Consider the following 22,396-nt stretch of genomic DNA (forward strand, 5'->3'; position numbering starts at 1 on the left):
CTGTACCAACATGAAAGGTCAGATCATGACCAGCAGAAACGCCACGATTCTATGGCTCCATCCTGCGCAACCACTAGCTACAGGACACAAAATTCCATCTTGCCAATTAAGAGGAAGCCAGATGAAAGCATCTTTGCGACATCAAATAAGAGGGCCAGAACCAACTGCGAAAACGGCAAGCGCCACACCTTTAACCACAGCTGGGCCGAGGACCACCGCTAGAGAATCATTTTTTGAAATAAAAATGAAGACATCTACATCAGCCATTTCCAGGCTGAAGGCGAATAAGGCACCGGGCACAGACGGTTATCCGTCCGAATGGTATAAAGCATTTAGGACGCAACTAACACCAGTGCTGCTTAATTGCTTTAATCATACACTAAGAACAGGAGTAGCCCCACAATCTCAGAGAAAAGCAGTTATCCCAAAAGACGGCAAAGATAAAAAAGAATGCAGCTCGTATAGGCCAATCTCTATCCTTAACGTGGACTATAAATTATTTGCTTCAATATTAGCTAAGAGACTGGAATCAATTATCCCGGAGCTGATAGACCTAGATCAGACAGGCTTTGTCTCAAATAGACAGACCTCTCTGCATTGAATCATATCTGTTGTTAACCTCTGTCTCTCTTCCTTTTCTCACCCCAACCGGTCGCAGCAGATGGCCGCCCCTCCCTGAGCCTGGTTCTGCCGGAGGTTTCTTCCTGTTAAAAGGGAGTTTTTCCTTCCCACTGTTGCCAAAGTGCTTGCTCATAGGGGGTCATATATGATTGTTGGGTTTTTTTTTCTCTGTATCTATGAAGCGCCTTGAGGCGACTTATGTTGTGATTTGGCACTATATAAATAAAATTGAATTGAATTGAATTGAACCTGAGGAGAACGCTACAAGTGATGGATCATATAACATCAGGAAATATTAGTGCAATGTTGGTCAGCCTAGACACCGAAAAGGCATTTGACTTGGTGGGTTGGGAATATCTATTTAGGGTACTAGCAAGATTCGGATTCAAAGATGGCTTCATTAAATGTATCGAAGCACTGTATCACTCCCCAACAGCCAGGATCAGGATTAATGGGCACCTGTCTCAAAATATTGCTTTGAAGCGAGGGACACGCCAGGGCTGCCCCTTGAGCCCATCCCTGTTTGCCTTGTACATTGAGCCTCTGGCTCAGGCTATTAGAGAAAACTCTGAAATCCAAGGAATAATGATCAGGGGTGAAGAACACAAGACTTGTATGTGTGGGACAGATGGATCTCACGGTTCATCTGAAACGGCAGACGACCGAGGGTCCAGTACAAAACGCTGCAACTGAAAAAAGAGAAGGGAGGGAGAGCTTTGCCGTGCTTACAAGATTACTACTACGCCGCACAACTGAAGCCCCTGGTAAACTGGTGCTCCCCAAACTATGAAGCTAAGTGGAAAAATATGGAAATTACACAATTAGACTTCCCACTACAGTCACTTTTAGGAAATAAGAACCAAGCTGAAAGATTTTACGAAGATTTGAACCATTTGACCCGGTTCACCCTGAAACTATGGTTCAGGGTAGTGGGGAAACTACAAATAGAAAAACAGGTTAGGACCTTGAATTGGATAGCTTATGACCCGGAGTTTGTGCCTGCCAGGCTGGATGGGACCTTTAAACAGTGGTCTCTGAGAGGAATTACTTCTTTTTGTTCACTAGCAACAAATGGGGGATTCCAAAGCTATGAAACCATCTCAGACACATACGGACTGGCAAAGCAGGACTTCTTTAGATACTTGCAGGTTAGAGACTATTACAACAAGACGTTACTAATCAGAGATGAAAACGAATACGACCTAATTCAAATCTTTCAAGAGGCATACAAGAGAAAGGACTCTAAAAAGATGGTCTCAAAAATATACGGTAGTATACAAGCCTCTAAAAATCACTCTACGTTGTACATTAAGCAGAAATGGGAGAGGGAATCAGGCTCACTAATTTCAGAGGACAGCTGGTGGGGAATATGTGAGTCTCAGGCTACCACTGCAAATTCAAGGTCTTTAAGAGAGTTTGGTTGGAAGAATGTAGTGAGATTCTTTATCACTCCTAAACTCACAGCTCGGCAAACAGGCTCACAGAGCCAGGGCCTATGTTGGAGAGGTTGTGGAACCCCCATGGCAAACCATTTTCATGTCTTCTGGGCCTGCCCAAAGATCCAGCCATATTGGGGGGAGGTGGCCCTTGAGATATACAAAATAATTGGGATTAAAATAGTCTACTCATTTGATACGTTGTATCTTGGCAAATTGCCTACGGCACTCCCACATAAAGATAATTATTTATTGAAAATACTTTTGGCTGGCAGCAGGAAGGCCATAACCCGAAGATGGCAAAAGGCAGACCCTCCAACTAGGGCCCAATGGCGTGGGATAGTGGAAGAAATTTTTGGAATGGAAAGACTTACCTTTGTCCTTAGACTTGAGCTTGAGAAATTCAAGAAGCTCTGGGAAAAATGGGTTGTGTACTCCCTTTGTATTGAATAATTGAATATTACCATGATGTAAGAAGATGCTATTACTGGAATTGTGTATGTCTCCTATGCTGACCGCAAGTTTTGTATTCACATACTGTAAACTGACAAATAAAAAGTTATAAAAAAAAGAAAAAAAGAAAGCAAAATAAATAAATGAATAAATAAACAAAAGTCTCTTTCAGATTTTTTTGTTTAGATTTGTTTTCTGGAGATTTTAAGGAATTACTGAATTGTGTACACTGATGCTTTAAAGCCAAAGCAGTTCATAATGATTGGCCATGCTTGTCTTAAACTCACAGGGAGATTACAAATATATGATCTAAAGCCAACATATTATTATTTTTACACACACTTTTAACATATTACACAAGTCAGGTTTTTGCTGTTATTTGACATGTTTCCATTAAAATAGGTTCAAAAGAATTGCACAGATTCTGAAACCAATATGCTTGAATACATGTGACTACTTGCTTTAAAAGTCTAACATTTCAGCCTGTAAACTCTACCATATGATAAGGCAGTAAACAAGTGTACATATAATGAACTATATACTTTTGTTTACCTCATCATAATACGTTTTATTTTTATTTTTGAGTTCTTTTCACAAAAAGACATCTTGGTATTTAGGATAAGTGTCTATGAAGAGGCAGGTAGCAGCACTAGTACCTAACTAGTACCTTGTTAACAGGAAACAGGGGAGTTTGAGGATTAGGCGGGTGACATGAAAGCAGATCCTGAGAAGCAATAAAGAAGGCTGCAGGTGAGCATGTAGATAGGGAATCAAGAGCAGGAGGCGGTAAATTAGGCAGAAGATATGGACCTAAACTTAGTGCTGACATATGTCCATAACACTGGAATAAAGATCAGTAATTACAGGATTGCGCGGACAATTTTCATGAATAAAATGCTAAATTCATACCTAAAGCTTACCTTATGTATGCCAATGCCAAAAGCTCCTCAACATTCACTAATGAGGGCATTGGAAATAATCAAGTTAGTTTTTAACTAGCATCAATTAAGCTAACCTTACCATGGTAGTAGACGACTAGTGGCAACATATGTTTCACATGACTTTCAGAAATGCCAAATTTTAAGCACCTAAACAAACAAACAAAACATATTAAAGTTAAATTAAATTAAAATAATCCCACAGTGTATGTTTGAATTTGAAGTTTACAGAATAAGGTGTGTATTTGATTTACTGCTAAAAACTGCCTCAAGCTCCCAGAATGCATTGCTGTTTACAGAATGTAAAATCATGTCAATTTTACAGCAGTCTATTAAAGTGTAGATATGATCATAGAATGAAACCGCCATGTGAACAAAAGTGCTTTTTGTGTGTGTTTTTATTTGATTTCATTTCATCCCGTCTACAAACGTCTAAACAATTTCACGGGTGACTTACCACAAGTTACTGTCCTATTCACAGTTATCTACAAAGGGTTGTGAAACAGACTTACTTTGTCCAGGAAGGATCAGCAGCATAATAAAATAAATGACATACATCCCAGGCCCAGATATCACTTTGTCTTTTTCCCTCTGAGAAAGCTCCCTGAATATACTGATGCCTTCTGCTGAATCATGTTACAACAGCAGATTTCTGCAGCTGAGTGCAGAGGGAGGTTTGTACTGAGCAGTACAGTTTCATATGAGCTGCACACCTGTGCTTAAAAAATGCAAGTCCCACTCCCAAATTTTAAATAATACAAATATTTGACTCCAGATCATACGCGTATAATCTCAACATGTAAAACTGTGTGGAGCAGACCATTTATCACAGGGCATGATTTTATTTACCGGTGAAAGCATGGGCGAACATCTTACTGAGTATTGGAAGAGCTGGCACCTTTTCTGTATATCGGTTAACAGGAAAACATCTTTATTTTAGTAAGGAAAAAAACAACATGCTGAATATAATGGAACACAATGTGGTATAAATTCGACCTTTTTGAAGAAAGAGGAACACACCTGTACTTCAGTGTGGTTGTGCAATAGATTGTCCAGTATATCTCCTTTATAAAAGAGGTCCCCATGTCACTATAAGTTGCTTGGTTTCCTTGAAAAACAATGATGCAGTCTTGTCAGTAGCATGTTAAAAAAGCTAGATTTGATTGATGGTTATTATTCATCTGATCTGATGATGTTGGAGCCATAGTCTCAGTCATTTGTTTAAGTATAGGAGATGTAACTTTCTAAAGGCCAGCAGCAGGTGGCTCCTCTGGTTGCAAAAAGCATTCTGAGCTGAATATTTACTGGCAATTTACATTAACAATGTCATAAAATATGATGCAACATTACAAAGCGAGGTGAAAAAAACCACCTGCTGTTACAGTGAGTCAGTCCCATCCCAGCTTCTGACAGCCTCAATTAAAGATTTACAGTATGATCATAACCGGTGACCTACTCGCTACAGGCCTATTGCATGATATGGCATTTTTAATATTCAGTCCAGTGTCCATTATAGCCCTTTATGCCAGAGTGGCAGAATAAATGTATGAGTTCTTAGCAAAGGAGATGTCAAAGGAGAAAACAGCCTTCTGATTCTTACCCAAAATATAACCAGAAGTCAGTAGAGAGGGAAGGGAATTCACTAACCTACAGATTGTACCTATAATAATGACGTAAGCTGTCAGTACTCGCCAACTTACATAATGTCAGAGTCATTCATTATATCTGGATTTTTTTTAACCTGAGGGTTAGAAAGGTTTTGCAGTGTGGATGTGTTTGTTGTGTTTGCATCCAGCGTGATTTCATGTGAATATTTTAGGAATTCAGCTGTGGTCTTTGGCTCTGGTTGTGACAGTAAAACATCCACTACTGTGACTGTTAGTGAGACATTTGTCCATCCTGACGCAGCTGCTACGTCATCTTCCAAGCACCTGGATGACGTAGCAGCTAAAGAGTCTCTGGATTCAGGGAGTGATGATGATGATAGAAGGATGTGGTTTTAAACTAAATTATGATGTGATATTTAGAATCCCCTTATATTACTCCCTAGATAGTTTTATCTTGTCGATGGAAACAATGGCAGAAAGAAACAGCTTTGAATAACTCTACAGCATTATCATTGCTTTGACCTTCAGATCCATCTATTGAAGGAGAGGTCAGAGGTCAAATGTGACATTGTAAATTTTTATATATAATCTTTATGATACTCTCTATATGCTAATACTTACCTCACTCGTAAGACTTATAGTTTATCAGTTGTAAGCCTCTTTCTCATTTTTCAACAAATAAATCATTGAGTTCACCTTGAAGACTCGGTCAAATTAACATTTAGTTATTATATAATTTAATTAACAGTCTGACCCCTCACTACACCACTAAAAAGTTTTATCAGAATTCAGACAAAAACAGGAAGCCCACAGGTCTTTGTCATGTCTGAATTATGTCTTCAACTCATTTGGAACTATAATTAAGTACTGATTTTATTTGTGCTGGTTTAGCTCAGCATGTTGAACGGGTGACCTCATGTCATATGGCTGAGAGTGGCAAGCCCAGGTTTGAGTCCAACCTGCGGCCCTTTGCAGAATGTCTTTCCTGTCGTGTCTTCACTGATCTATCTAATAGAGCTTATTGCATTCAGGGTAGAGCAACAGCAACCCATCTAGTAACGATCACGGAGTCATTCATTCTAAGGTCGTGGCAGGATTACAAGACAGTAATATTGTGGATAGGTCATATGATAGACATAAAGATTAGTGTGATTATCTAAGCTTTAATAGCACTTGTAAATGCAAGGTCAATAATGGCTATTCATTGCCATATGACTGAGTAACTACCCAACACCATAACTGACAACAGAAATTAGGGACAGGCAGTAGAAGGAAACTGTTAATCTGAAGGACGGAGGTCCAATAATGATTTGAAAACTAGGAAATGGTTGCATTGCAATTTTCATATTAATCCCACTGTGGTTCATAAACATACAAGAGGTTCTTTTATTCTGATCTCACAGCCTTTTTTCTTACTGGGGACACATGAAGATTTGCCTTTTAGGCTCTTTTACAGTTTTGTGTTTCTATTGTTTTCAAATACATGAACACAACAAAAATACTAGAAAATAATGAAAAGGTTTCAATGTATTAAAAATGACGCATTTAAAGTTCAACACAATTCTTACGTCTTATTATCATAAAACACCGCCTGAATGTCTTTACTGGGGAAAATGGTAAAGACTTTGGTGCTCCTGTGTTCGCCACTTAACAAGGTAACAACACAAAAACATTTTTCTTTCACATTTTTTGTTGCTCTGATCAAAAGGACAAAACAAAAGAATAAATTCAGAGGAGGCGAGGGAGAGGAAAGGCTTCACGATCGCTAGCGCGAGGAGTTGGAACTTGATCGCGACCGATGGCGGCGGCGGCCAGGCGATCGAGACCTGCGCCGCACTGGAGACCGTCGGCGTGGAGACCGAGATCTAGAAAAAGAGAAATTAAGAGAAAAGAACATAAATAACAGAAGAGGTAAAGGTTTCCTCTCTCCTCCTCCCCCTTCTCCACTGTGGGTGCCCATCATTTGCTCATTACCTTCTCCTCATACGAGGGGGAGTCCGGCGCCACATCGGGGGCGGAGGAGGCATCCTCCGGGGAGGGGAAAGCCTGCGAGGAGGGGGGCGCACCGTGGGAGTCAGCACAGCTGTGACAGTGATTTCCTGACCATCGATCTGACCTGAAAGACATCAGCGTGAGAGTTGATCCACTTTAAGCACATGACTCAGAACGTGGCTCTGAAACAATCTCTTCAGTCCTTCCTACCTCCGTCCATGTGCTTCAGAGCCTTCTCTGCCTCTTCGGAGGTCTCGTACTCCACATAGGCGTACCCCTTGGACAGGTGAGGGTGCATGCGGTTCATGGGCATTTCAATCATCTTGATCTTGCCATATGTGGAGAAAATCTCCTGGATGTGCTCCTTTAAAAGACACAGAAAACCTTTGAGATACCTGCTGTTTTTATTGTGAGTAACTTTCAGCTTCTAAACCAAAAATAATTTGTTCTTCCTGGTAGAACTGATTCTTTTAGCCTGATCACGTGACCACTGCTTGCCCATCTCTGGATTAAGTCTTTGGTGAGCCCTCTTTTGATTTTTGATCCATTTGTGGTTTCCCGGTTGTCAGTTGCTGATTACAGACTTCATTCATCATTCTGCTTGAACTTGAAATCTTTGCTCATTTAAAGTCTCAGTAGCCTGACGACTGCACAGATGAGGCTTAGCGGGGAAAACGTCACACAGAAGCAGCATTCCTTGTGGTGGTGGAGTAGGTATCCACATTAACAACAGATGGTGCATGGACACAAACAGGGCCTATCACATTGTTCTCCACACACTGAGGACTTGGCCATTAAATGCTGGCCGTTCAGCAAACTCAGTAATTTCCATCACTGTTCTTTACATCCACGGTTACACAGACACAAAGCTGTGACAGTAACCTGATACAAAACAACCAACAAATGGTTATGAAAAAAGTTCTCCGCCACTTTTTCCAACGTGGATTTTGTAGCTAGAGGGTCCATCATACTTGACTACTTGTGTTTATTGAAACATAACAGCAGCATTCAAAGCATTCAGTCCTCCGCCCCGACCATCAACTCATCAGACCACGTCTCTGTCTTGTAAATTCCAGCATACAGACCTCTGGTCATCAGAACTACGGAGCAGCACTGCAGGATTTGCACAGACTGATCGGTGCTTCGAGGGGCTCAGGACACAGACACTGAGGAGCATGCTAAGGCTCTATGTGGCTAGATCTAAAATTTCAATTCAATTTTATTCATATGCCACAAAATCACAACAACCGTCACCTGGATGTAGTTTATACTGTAAGGTAAAGACCCTACAGTAATACAGAGAAAATCATCAACAATCAAACCCTATAAGCAAGCAGTTGGTGACAATAGGAAGAAAAAAAAAAATTTAACAGGAGGAAACCTCAGAGCTCAGATCCAGGATCAAGGAGAGACAGCCACCTGTCATGACCAGTTGTGGCTGAGGTTGCATGAAGAAAAAAAAAGTATCAATATCAGAGTGAGTGAGAACCTTATGACAGAAACTCTGCTTTTAATTCTGGAGATTAAGCAGCCCTCAGAATTACAAGAGCCAACCTCTATAAGAAAATCAGTGGCAAAAAAGGCCCTTAGTCACAAAAACCCAAATTATAGAATCAATTTCAGGACCATAGAGATACAACTAGACTGGGACAGGATATTACATGTATTACAGACTCCTGGGGCCCGTTCTTCGTACGTCGCTCACTACATCCAAGATCAAATGACACATCCAAGACCAAACCATCGCGCTAACCGTGAGCTCGCTAATCCGGTTCCCCGAACACACCTGCTGTTGACGATTAGTACAGCTGGACGCAGTAATGTGACATCACTGGGTGTCGTAAAAGGGGCTACGCATCGATAGTAGAAACATTGATCGGCAACCCGCTGATTGGTCGGCGAAAATGTCGAAGGGGCGCGCTCGGTATTTTCCGGCAGCAGAGCAAGAACTCTTGATTGAGGGATTTCAGGAGTTTCAGAGTTTAATTAAAACGCAAGGGAACACTGCAAAGGCTGCAAAAGCAAGGAGAGAGGGCTGGCAGAAAGTTGCTGACAAATTAAACTCGTAAGTAATTCAATAATAACAATAATAATGGAGTGGGTTTATATAGCGCTTTTCAAGGCACCCAAAGCGCATGACAATACCACTATTCAGTCACTTTGTTATTTATTTATAGATTTATTATATTATACTATATTATCCAATATTATATTACATTATATTATAATATGTTATATTATATCCTCTTTCACATTAGAGCCACAACAGGACCCACTAGAACATGGGAACAAGTAAAAGTGGAATATAAAAATATTCTACAGAATGGTAATATCTATCACTTATATTGCTTTTCGTCTCTTGGAAAGAGACCCTGAAATAATCTGTTTGTTTGTTCATAACAGCAACCAAGAAAAGGGCAGAGCAAAAAAAAAGACAGGTGGTGGTCCTGCACCCCCTCGTCAACAAGTTGGTTAAGTGAATAATACCCTCACGGGAATATCGATATCTCTCAATGAGCACACTGTCGCGCTGAGCTAAAGGATCCTGTCTGTCCCGCAATACACGCGGAATTCTGAAAACTCTCCTTATCAATCTTGCACCTTCCTCAATGGGTGGCTCGCGTAAACGGACAGGACATGGCTGCGACAGACTTCCCAAATCCACCTTCGCTTTTATAGCCGTGGTCTCTCATCTTGATTACACGAAGTGATTTGCAATTACTACTGTGAAATATGAATTACATCTGTAATAATCAAATACATGTAATAGAATGTTAATAGTACATTTGCCTTTTTTAGGATATGACCTGTATGTATCTGTGTGAAATCAATGAAAGGATCAAGTGCTGCATTATCTTTAGTTACATTGATGTTATTTATTTATGTTGAAACAGTGGTGGAATATCGCTGTTGCTTTCGTATAAATGAAGCGGACATACCTGCGTGGCCGCGATCTAATCCTGTTTACATAAAGTAAGCCTGCTCCCGAGCAGGTTTACGCTTACGGCTCTGTTGCTATGACAGCAAGTCCCGGATGAGCTTCGGGGAACCGAACGATCCAAGATCACGCGAAATCGTCAACAATCTAATCCGGCTAACCTACTTAGCGAGGTACGAAGAACAGGCCCCAGGATCACCTCACAGCCACAACACTGCATGATCTCAGAAAACTACTTTGTAAATTCAACATCTCATCAGTCTTAACAAGGAAAATAATAACAAGGACTACAAGGAGGTGAAACTTTTTGCAGCAATGACAATCTTATTCTGAAAGTGAACCCCCCTCCCCAAAGAGCTGTTATTTGACTATACGCAGCCCGATCTATATCATCAACACTGGTGTGGAAACTGTGCTTCATATAATATTCATGGGGGTTCATGTGACCCCTGCACATCTCCTATGTTTTCAAAAAAAATCTCCTGCACTTCCTACCGAGGTTAAAAAAAGGCTCATCTTAACCCATCTGTCCTCACCACTTCCTACAGAGCCACCACACAGAGTGCACCAACACGAAGTACCAACACTCTGTGGCATGAGAGCAGCAGTGCCTCAAACAGAAAGCCACTGGGGAGCGTGGCGATGGCAGCTGAGATTAATGGGGTCTCACTGCCACCTGTTGGGAGCCTGGCCCAACAACGCCACCTGTCAAGGGCAAAAAGGATCACCAGGGACAGCAGGCACCCCTGCCACAGACTGGTCTCTCTTCTACCTTTAAGCAAAAGCTATCACAGACTGGCGTGCAGCACAGTACGGCTCTGTGACAGCTATGACCTGACCTCCGATTTTTGTTTGTTTTTCTGTGATCCTAATTTTGTTCAGCAGTGCATCTGTGATGTATTGACTGAATGACAGTAAAGAAATCTGAACCTGAATTTGGATGACGGCTGGGTTCATTCTGGGGGTCATTTCTGTGTAACTGGCCAGTCTAAGCATCACCAACAAAAAGTTATACATGTGGTTACACACAGACACACATTACATATGACATATTATAGAATGCCATTTAGGAAATTTGTATATATATTAGAATGAAAGCCTGAATATATATTTTAATGATTATTATTTATCAAGCGGGAAACCAATGAATTAAATCATCAAGAACCCCCCACGCCACCCCTCCTCTCTTCTCCAGAGGTCCACAGATGCAGCTCCACTGTTCTGCAATTAACAGTGTAGCGGACAGCTACACACTCTGAATCATCTGCAGCATTAATCCTCTCTCAGTCTCCCAGAGTGTACTAAAAATTCTGGAACACACAGAATTATCCAGAAAAGACTGAACAAGTTTCTGTACTGAGACAGAAAACAAACAGGATTTGAGGGAATGAACGGCTGCTAATACTTATTAGAGTAAGAAATACCTTCTTGCAGCTAACACCTTATCAGTTCTTTGTAGCCGCATTCAGTGTAATCAGTAACTCCATGCTTGTTTAGTGAGCGTACTGGTAAAAGTATTAAGGTAATAATAGAAATGCAAAGCATTTCATTACAGCCTACATTTGTTTTTTTTAAGCAACTACAAAAATTTGCTTTACAATCAACTACAAATGATCAAATATCTTAAGTTTTCACAAAAATGAAATGTGGCCACTGTGCTTGTAGCTAACAGTGTTTACCAGAGATTTTAATGCTGCTGACTCAAACTCCAAAACAAAGGCTTAATCAGTCCCCTGTGAGCACTCTCCACCATCCCTACGATCCTCTTCTTCATTTGAATCAACAAAAAGTTTCAATACAAACTGTAAACACAAAAACTTTTTAAGAACTGTGAAAATAAACTCTGCTCACAGTTTAAAGCTGTGACTAAGCAGTATGTTTATTACTTGTTATTCTGTTGGCTGCAGTGTCCTAAAGTCCCTCAGGATCTATCGTAACGCACGTATCAACAGAAATCGGGTGTGAAAGAAAATCTGGCTTCATGGTTATCCATTTGCACACTGCTTGTATACATCACACAAAGATTCCCTGCTTTTATGACTTAAATACAAAAGTATGGAAGATAGTTTCCACCACTGGGGGGGATAAAAGAAAAAAAAAATACATCCATAACTACATTTTTAGTTTATTTGAAATTTCAAGTTAGCTCTGCCAATCAGAAAGCTCCGTGAATGACGTCATTCCCTAGTTACCCACAAATGGTACAGTCACAGGTGCACTCAAAATCAGGAATATGTATAGTAAACATGGAAAAATTCCTGTTAATGCTAATAATAACAGCATGTTTCCACTAGTAACACAAGGATGTCATCATTTTAAAACCATTTTGAAAGCAGTTTGCTCATTCGTGACCTCCATCTGTAGCATTGGTAGCTGATGCCTCCACCTTCTGTTTCCGGGTAACAGTGAAATATATTCAGAGAGGTCCTGATTGGTGGAGCTAACGGCTTATCAACTTGAAATTTTATGTTATGGATGACAAAAAAAAAGCAAAACAAAAAACATTCTGTGACATAGCAAAAGAGCCAGTGTGATAACAATAAAAACAAACAAACAAAAAAACCCATCTTTTTAAGCACTTCTAGTTAAGAATGTACCTTGATGACGTTTCTGGTCAGCCGACCCAGGAAGACCTTGGTCGGTTTGGGTGTGGGACTCCTGCGTCGTCGATCCCTGCCTTCCTTCTTTGGCGATTTAGACCTACAATCACATCTGACTTTAATTTAACATGTGAGCTGTTAATGACAGCGTCTAATATGAAAACTCTTCAAGTACATTTAAGTTCTTTTTATGAAAACATCACCAGAACCAAGACTCACTGAGGATTACTCACTGAACAGGCAATGTACAACCTCTTGCTAATCTCTTACTACATTTAGCTTTTTGGGTGCTTCCTAGTAAACGCTTCCATACTTTGAGCGCGAGCGTCGTCTGTTGTTGTGGCGTTGGCGGCTGGGGCTGGGTGAGGATGATGAAGATGAGGAGGAAGAAGAGCGGGAGCTGGAGGAGCCAGAGTGACTGGAGGCAGAGGAGCTTGAGCCGCTGGAGGAGCCAGAGCTGGAACCTGAGCTGCTGCTGCTGGAGCTGGAGCTCGACCTAAAGAGAACATTATGATAATTTTTTATTTATTTTTAAATGGATGATCTGCTGAGGGGAGCAATAGAAGGGTTTGGTCCCAAAGCTTTAATTAAAATGAGCTAACTCTCATTCAAACCAGAGGGGAACAGGTGGTTAGTGATCTGACCTGCTGCTCCTGCTAGAAGCGCTGCGTCGGGTGCGGTTCTTGTCTCGGCCCCGGCCTTTGTCAGCTCCCTCTTTAGTGGCTCCTGACTTGTCCTTGCTGCGCTGTTTGCTCTTGTCATCGTCCTTCCTTTTTGTTGGAGAAGGCGCCCTGTTAAAGGAGAAAAAACCCAAAAAGATCTAAGATTTAGGGTGCCAGACATCCCCAACACCTTTGCACTGTGCCAAAATAGATTATCATTTGCATACAGTAACATCAAACCATGCAAACTGACAGGCAGGAATGATTTCCTGTGTTATTAAGCGGTGCATTTGGGTAACTCAGTCTCTAAGTGAACGTGCTCCTGTCATAGAGTGGATGGGCTGTATTGTCCAGCATTGTCCTCATCTTGGACAACATCCGCCTCTCTGACACCACCTTAAGGGAGTCCGGCTCCATCCCCACTACATTACAGGCCTTTACGGACTAGATTTTGAAGGAACATTTCTATTTTAGCCTGCACAACTTTTTTTTATAATTTTGGTAAGGTTATTTAAAATCTCAAGGATTCAAGGAGCTTTATTGTCCTTCACGTCATATGATAACATGAGGTTAACATCTGCACTACCTTTCCAAAAATTTACATCAGCGGGACCCAAGCAGACTTGCAAAGTATAAAAGTAAGGAAAACAAAAATGGAGTAAAAGAGACTTGAAGCTGAGCTGGTCTATATGTGAGATGTAACTCAAGAAAAGAAGAGAAGGGAAACTCAAACTACAGCTTTTTAATATTTTTTGAAGGCAAACCTCATTTTACTTGAAATGATAAGATTATGTCATAGTGAAAATTAATAATAAACTTTTTCCAACAAATACTGTTTGACTATACTTTTTTCTTTGTTTTATTGGACAGGCAGTTTTTAACTTTAAACAAACACTGGTAAAACTGTTAGGTGGCTTCAAAATATGCTGCACTGAAATATATTATATTATATTTTGGACCTGCAAATTTTCTTCATCTTTCTATGTTTTTACACACATACATTATCTTCATAGCCACCGTTGAAATTTACAGTATTTTGGCAGTACGGTTATAAGTGGCTGTAAATAATCTTACATTTTTACTGAATTATATTGTCCCTTTCTAGCTTTTTGAACCTAAATCTTGATTACCTATATTACTGATACTTTTTTGGATTTTCCCCTTTATCATAGTTTTAATTATTAAATCAAAATTCCAAAACTTTTGGCTTAGTCAGACTATGTTGAACACGTTCGTCATTTCTCCATTTTTAACTCCTTGCCTGCTATTGATCACATCCCAGTTGTTAAAGGTAACTAACACTCTGAGGTATATGAGGGAAAAGGATCTTTATTCTCAGTTAAATAATATTCCACTGATGTAACTACAGGGATGCTAAAGTAACGTCTTTCCGTCTCTGTGCAAAAGCATCTGCATCGTCACTTTTTCCAACACTGAGGTAAGAATGACCGCTTGTTTATGGAAGCATAATTCTTTGCGCTTTTGACATGAGCTACAAATTAATTTAGTCGATTTGTCAAATAGATGCTACCAATAGTTCTGTGTTAGGGGGAGAAAACGAACTTCCTTTTGTTGTTATTATTCTGTAGGAAACTCGCGAACCCTCGTTCATTTGCTCTTTGAGCAGTTCTGCAACACATTTCTGTAATCGCCACATATGCATTTTTAAGAATGAGGACAAATGCTGAGTGGCCACAGTATATCTACTCATAGAAAATGCAAAACAAAATCAAGCTAGCTCAAAAGTTAGCTAGCTTACCGTTGGTTAAATATATAAATAATAATAATATGGCTGTATATTGTGTTTGCTTATTAACAATTTCGTGTAAAGCTAAAAACAGTACCTTTCGCGTTAACACTTTCGTGTAGTGATTTGCAATTTATAAGCCAAATACAAAAGAGAAACAAATTAAAACGACTGCGTTCACTTACATTTTTTCCTCGCGACAGTAGTAATCGCACAAAAATGACGTAAGCAGTTTGAACCAATCAGCACTCTGTACGCGCCTCACACATGCAAAAACATCCGTTAAGGTGGTGAAAATAATTATCTAAATTTAGACTAGCAGGATTTATTTTTCTGAATAATACTTGTTTCCCATAGCTGGTTTCACTTCTTTTTATTACTCTTTTAAATAATTTCTGTAATTTGAGTTAACGTTTAAACTTTAACTCTAAATTTGACTGGGGAAGGATCACTGCAGCAGAACTCTTGCGGGTAGGACGTTGCCTGAAAGGTTAGACTCAGGGAAAAGGCGCAGATTTATATAACCCCGGCTCTAACTGAAGAATCACGCTGCCTTTCATTTGAACCGCATTAGAGATCAGCCGTAGTCTCATATGAGTTAAAAACGCCTCTCTAAGCTACATAAAAGGTTTGGACTGATTGAACAACTAACGGAAGGGGACAAGTTTGCTCTTCCACTTAAAGAGCCTGCTTTGAGATGAAGTCTGCAGATAATGTACCAGAAAAAACCAGGAAACCTTCAGGCAATGGATTGACTCTTGGACTGACTGTGCTCTGTGCTGCCATTGGAGGAACCTTTCAGTACGGCTACAACATCTCCATCATCAACGCTCCTACCAGCTACATCCAAAAGTTTATTAATGACACCTACATAGAGCGCTGGGGTACAGGCTTGGATATCCCAGAGGTGACCCTGGTGTGGACCCTGATAGTATCAGCCTTTTCTCTTGGTGGCCTCCTTGGGGCCCTGCTGGCAGGCCCTATGTCAGTTCGCTTTGGGAGGAAAAAGTCGCTGCTTTTGAACAATTCCTTCATGTTTGCTGCTGCTGTGCTGGTGCTAACATGCCGGGTGGCAAAATCATTTGAGATGATCATCATTGCTCGCTTTCTGGTGGGGATGAACTCAGGTGTCAGCATGAATGTCCAGCCTATGTATTTTGGAGAGAGTGCCCCCAAACACCTCAGAGGTGCTGTGGCGTTTTCTTCTGCCGTCTTTACTGCATTTGGGATCTTTTTGGGTCAGGTTGTGGGACTTACTGAGCTTTTGGGTAGTGAGCCTCTTTGGCCCTACTTACTGGCTAGTAATGTTTTGCCAGCACTGGTCCAGCTCCTTACCCTTCCCTGGTTCCCCGAAAGCCCCAGGTACCTACTCATTGACAGGGGAGACAGGGAAGCATGTCTCCAGGCTCTTGGAAGACTCCGCGGCGGGGAGGCTCCCGTTTTGGAGATGGAGGAGTTGCTTCAGGAGCAGCAAATGTCCGCAGCCATAAATTCTGGAGCTACATCTTCTGCTAAGACGCCCTGGGCCCTGTTTAAGGATCGTAATTTACGATCACAACTCAAAACAGTCATGGCCGCCAGCAGCGCCATGATGCTCTGTGGAAACGACTCCATCTACTTCTATGCTTCCTACATCTTTCAGGAAGCAGGGATCCCACCAGAGAAAATTCAGTACGTCACCATTGGGACGGGGGCATCTGAGCTAACAGCTTCCATTCTGAGTAACCTCCTGATTGAACGCGTGGGTCGCCGGTACCTTCTCATCGGGGGTTACAGTCTCATGTCTTGTTGGTCTATAGTTTTTACCGTAGCTCTTTCACTCCAGAGCCGCAAAGTGACAGGGATGGCATACCTCAGCATGGTGTGCGTTTTCGCTTACATCCTCAGCTTTGGCCTGGGCCCAGCCGGAGTGACAGGGATCTTACCAGCTGAGATCTTTGATCAGACGGCTCGTCCAGCGGCCTACATGATCGCCGGCTCTCTAATGTGGATTAGCCTGCTCCTAATGGGAATGCTGTTACCTTTCATCGTCAATGGCCTGGGAAACCTCTGCTTTCTGCCTTTCCTCTGTGTTTGTTTGGTATCTGCTGTGTTTCTGGGGCTCACCTTGCCAGAGACAAAGGGCAAGACGCTGGCTCAGATTACAGCAGTGTTTGATAAGAAGAACCAAGGGAAAATGAATGAAGTTCCAGACCTAATGACAGAGCACGATCCCCTGAATGATCTCTACCAGTTGGGTAAAATCTGCTCATTTACTTCCTCAACGCATGATCCTGACCTTGACTATAAAGCTGCTGAATGAAATTTGACCTGTGGGATTATAAAAAGCCGTGCCTTTTGAGCTTATCTTCAGGTTTTAATTGACTTCTGTGCAGATTAAATCCTGTGTGTTATTTATGAGATGTGATCCCCTTAATAGTGACTGTTCAAATCTGTTCTTAATTTACAATTTGGTCTAGGCCTTTAATCCTACCCAACACACATTTTGTATTTATTTATTGCAAACCTATATAAAGCTTCTAAAATGTCTTTTAGATCGCCATTGAGAGTGATGGTGCTGAACCCTTTTGTAGGGTCCCCTATGCCAAAGAAATTGTCCTCACTCATATTTATGCAGAAATCTCTCAAGCTCCTGCCAAAAACTGGCATGTGTTTGCAGTAGTTTGGGCAATCATTTGAACAGCATGTGCTGTAGGGATTACCTTCTCTAGTTCAACACTTGTGAGCTGCTAGATAACAGTTCATGTTTATTGTGCAATCTGATGCTGTTTTGTTTTTTATCTATCCAGCTCAGTGAACCATGCATGTGTGTTTTCCTATTTGATGACCTTTCTGGGAACGCAGACTGTGTGTAATTCTTTTTTTTTCTTTTTTTTTCTCTCATTTATGTTTATGCAGCAACTGGACTGCATCTGGAATTTAACTATATTAGTTAGTCCCCTCCAGACTTCTGTGTGCACCAGGGCTTCAACTACATGAGTGTAGCTCTGCAGAATGGCCAGTAGATGTAGCCATTGTGTCTGCCACAGTTTGTGCAGTGATAAACAAGGCAGCGCGTCATGAAAATGAATCACACAGTCAAGGTTAACACTTTTAAATTCACCAGCTTTTAAACTCAATGCAGCCCTTCCGAGCCTTCTGCGAGCCATCTGTCGCAGCGTCTGTATGTTCTGTAATCACCCTGCGTTGCTTGATCGTGTGCTGGAATGAATCCTAAATGCAGACGTCAGGTCTGTTCTTGCACTGTTGTAAAGTGTAGCATGTGCTGCGCACTTACTGAATGACACTGTCGCACTTTTCTCTGCCTAAAAATATTATTACTATTTATTTAAATCAAAATACAACTGTGTGTACAACAAAATAAAGGAAAAAAAGTGGTTACCCGCATTCTCGTCATGTTTGTGATTTGGTTAGTGAGATTTATTCTGCTTGCTTTTTAAATTATGTTTAATCACCCAACTTTGGCTCCCTTCACTCCTGCGCACTTTAATTCAAGTACTTCTGCCCACTCTTATTAAAGTGGATGGCATAACACTGTTTATTTATGGAAACAAGAGCTGGGTGAGAACATCTCACTCTCCAGTGGGGTAAGGTGTGCATTTTCATTTGTCTTTATTACACCATCCAGCTGAGAGAAAAGTCAATTTCTATTTAAGTGCATCCAGTGTCAAGTAGGATTTGTGAGTGCAAGGAAGAATGTTTTTATAACCCCGACAGCTAATGGGTATTTCTTCTCTCTGTGGCGCTCAGTTCAGCCTACAGGATCAGTTTGCCTTTTCCAGTGAAGCAAACTACACAGCTAAAAGTGACTTTGTGTTAAAGAGGTAGAGAGTTCAGATATAAAAGCAAAACAAATGAGTTTTTCTGCCAGCAAACCCAGCCAGCACTGAGAGATTAGTCCTTAAAGAAGGACTGGACAAATACAGAAGCGCTCTCCACCGCACTCATCAGAAGCAGTTCATCTGTGAACACGCTGCTGTGCTTTGGGAGATGGCTAATGATTTCAGGCCTCAGGCTAGAAGAACCTCAGCGGCTTCACATACTATAGAGTTCATTGCTAAGGCACTCATAATACTTACCAGGAGACAGAATGACTGACATTTACTGCATCTGCCATTTTTCCAGTTATGATTTCGCTGAGTTTCTGGTGAAGGGTCGATCCAAAAGATGTTACATTTTGTTGCAGTTAGGTGCAAAAATGAGTAGCATTATGTTGAAGATAAAGGCAGGAAATGGTTTGCTTACATTTACATACTGGAAATGAGTTTTTGTTTTTAAAATAATAGATTTAAACAGAATGGCTGGATCGGTTTGAGCTGATAAGAAGGCAACAGTAACTCAAACCACTTATTTCAAATAAGATATGCATACGAGCATCTCACACAGCATGTCAAGCTTTTAAGCAGATGGGCTACAGCAGCAGAAGACCACATCGGGTGCTGTAGCCCATCTGTGAGCTAACAGAATAAAAGGTGAGGCTACATTCACACTGGCTCACCAAGACAGACCCTGTGTGAGGTCCTGGCCAGGTTTCTCTTGGAAATGAGAGTTAAATCACAATGAAATAAATAAAGGTTAATAAATAAATAAATAAAAACTTGACAAAAGAGGATTGGAAATGTGTCTGTTGGAAGTGTGCACTGATGAGTCCTGATTTGTGCTCTAACATAGGTACAGGTAGGGTCAGAATTTGGCATAAACAACATGAAAGCATAGACCCATCCTGTCTTGCATCAGCAGTTCAGGCTGGCTGTGTTGGTGTAATGAAGAATTTAGTCAGTCCTGAAAGTAAAAGTTGCTAACCCCGTACTACAGTGGCAGCTGACTGTATAAAATAAGACGTTGTTATTGTCACTACATACAGTGATAGATTGAAATTTCAGTACATACACCAGTCCTAAACAACACAACATAAAGAAAACAGACCAAGGCAGGGTGTGATAAGATGCTGTGAGTGCAAGTCCAAAGTCAAGTGCTGCACTGACTGACACAATATTGCACACATAATGGTGTTAAGCTGTAAAGAACACTGAGTGTTTATCAAGGGTCTGGATCTGTTTCTGTACGTTTTAATTGACCTATACCGCTTCCTTGAGGGCAAAAGGTCGAAAAGATGATGACTGGGGTAAGAAATAGATATTATGATGTTCTCTGGAGAGGAAGCAGATGTCAGCAATGTCCTCGAGTGAAGGAAGAGGGCAGCCGATGATCCTTTGCGCTGACTTTATGACCCTCTGTAGGGCTTTTTTCAGGCTACTGAACAGCCTGAATACCACACTGAGAGACAGTGAAAAAATGCACTGTCACACAGTGGTGGAAAATAATCGCCAACTTCACACATGGGTTGTTCTTTTTTTAGGAGTCACAGATGTTTCTGTGACTTTTTGTATCGTAGCAGTGGTGTGAATGGACCGGGACGGATTATCAGATACGTGGCAACCCAGGAATTTAAAGCTGTGGACTATTTCCACACAGTCTCTATTATTGAAAATGGGAGAGTGGTCAGGTCTGCACTTCCTGCAGTCCAGGATTGCTTCTTTTGTTTTCTTTGTCTTTAATGCGAGGTTGTTTGCAGGGCATCAGTGGGCCACTTTTGGGACCTTGTCGAGGTATGTACTGCCTAAGATGAGGCCAAACACTGTGTCATCTACCATCTTTATTATGGAACTGGAAGTGTGGGAGGACATACGTATGCACGTCATGTGTGTAATGTGAGCAAGCAATGGGCTCAGCACATAGCCCTGTGGGACGCCACTGCTGAGTGAGAAGGTGGAGGAGAGGTTAAGGCCAACCCTGACATCCTGAGGACAATTCGTAAGGAAATTACTGTTTAGTATATCTGGGATGATCGTACTGAAAGCAGAGCTGTAATCATTGAAACGCCTCTGTGGACCTTTTTTACAAATTTGTCAGGGTCAAAGGTAAGAGGGAGGCTACCTTTTAACAAGGCTGAATATTATTTTCTCAAGGCACTTGGTAACAATGGGAGTGAGAGCAACATCTCTGAAATCTGAAAGTTTCAGCAGCAGGCTTCTTCAGGACTGGGACAATAATTGAAGACAAATATCATTATACATAGTTCACCTGTAAAAGACTGCAGGTGCTAAACTGCCTTGCCTGCAGTCTAGACCTATCACGCAGTGAAAACATGACAAAGGATGTCCTGAACTGCTAAAACACATAAACTCATTTACAAAGTAATCCAAGCAGTTTGTCACATCAGCTCACAAAGTGTTGATGAAAGACAGAGGTAAACATGACTCTGTTCTTGGCAACAAATTTAAAATGAGCCTACACATCTCAACATTTTCTACATTTAATACATTCTTTACTGAAAAGCTTTACTGACTTGGAAAACCTCTCAACTTTAGAAAACAGCTTGTAAGCAGTAAGACATTAGCCAAGTCCATTTTTTAAGTGGATGAATGGTTTTTCCATAATCTCGACATGTCACACACGACAGGCAGCTTGATCTGAAGTTTATAAATGGACCAGGAACAGAATGAACATGACTTTCATGTATTCAGAGTACACCTGTCTTTGCTTTGATCTCTACCCAGTGGCGTCTTTGGTTTGAGCGGGTTTAGTGAAGCGCTTCACAAATGTGAACAACAATGAGGGCTAGAGTGTCTTTCAGCTCGCTCCATTTGTTTGCATCTTCCTCCTCAACTGGAGAGTGCACGTTTCCTTTGGCAACCAGAAGTAGAGTGCTTAAACAGTGGGGGAGTTAAGAGCCTTACCTTTAAATGGACTTCCTGTTTGTTACTATGAAGACATTAGAAGATGTTGCCAGGCACCTGAGACAGTAGGAAATTGGGCAGTGATAAGATTTCTGAAACCAAAAAGCAATGCTACCCCCCACCTACAGAGTGTATCCACCTACACACGTGTACGATGGACAAGAATAATTCAAAGGAAAACAGCTGTGTAAGAGTTGTAGCCTCTGTGTGCGTACGTCGCAACAACACAGGCTCGTGATATTATTAGGAAGCAGACAGCGGCTAACGATGGGAACCACGTCATTATCCCTGTTGTCTTTCATGCCAGCTGGCTTCTACTTCCAGTGTGAGCAGATAGCACCAAGAGATTGTGTCATTATTACAGTTTGACCTTTCGTTTGGGAAAGGCGAACACAGAGGAAGCAGTGTTATTAAACACCCAATAAAGTGGTGTTAGACTGTCAGCCTTTTATCATAAAGCCTTTTTCCACCTTATATGTAATGGATATGCTTTAGTTTATTACATTTCGATTGTTTCTAAGGGCGTGTTACTAGTTTGATACTGGATAGACCAAGATCAAAAGGGTGAGATTTAGTCATTTGTAGCAATCAATCCACTGAGTTCTCAGCAGGCTCTGCAGTTGCCCATTATTTTGGTTTTATGATATGTTTTATGGCCCTTT

General features: G+C 41.2%; 1 protein-coding gene and 1 pseudogene across 1 annotated transcript; one reads left to right on the forward strand and one right to left on the reverse strand.

Moving 5' to 3' along the window:
- Positions 1–6,198: 6,198 nt before the first annotated feature.
- LOC113027662 (RNA-binding protein with serine-rich domain 1-like) lies at positions 6,199–15,244 on the reverse strand. The gene is made up of 7 exons (XM_026177327.1): positions 15,180–15,244; positions 13,230–13,376; positions 12,899–13,081; positions 12,583–12,685; positions 7,258–7,411; positions 7,030–7,171; positions 6,199–6,920 (listed from the first exon to the last, which is right to left on the reverse strand). Coding segments are annotated over exons 1-7 (831 nt in total). The 5' UTR covers positions 15,182–15,244; the 3' UTR covers positions 6,199–6,820.
- Positions 15,245–15,502: 258 nt separating this feature from the next.
- Positions 15,503–18,577, forward strand: LOC113027661 (solute carrier family 2, facilitated glucose transporter member 11 pseudogene; annotated as a pseudogene).
- The last annotated feature ends 3,819 nt before the right edge of the window (positions 18,578–22,396 follow it).

Source organism: Astatotilapia calliptera, chromosome 8 (assembly GCF_900246225.1).
Source record: "Astatotilapia calliptera chromosome 8, fAstCal1.2, whole genome shotgun sequence".
Lineage (NCBI taxonomy): Eukaryota > Metazoa > Chordata > Actinopteri > Cichliformes > Cichlidae > Astatotilapia > Astatotilapia calliptera.

Coding starts and splice junctions, on each gene's coding strand:
- LOC113027662 (XM_026177327.1), bottom strand. Junction 12,686..12,898: donor AGACGACGCTCGCGCTCAAA/GTATGGAAGCGT, acceptor ATGTGATTGTAG/GTCTAAATCGCCAAAGAAGG. Junction 7,412..12,582: donor TGACCAGAAACGTCATCAAG/GTACATTCTTAA, acceptor TGTCTTTTAAAG/GAGCACATCCAGGAGATTTT.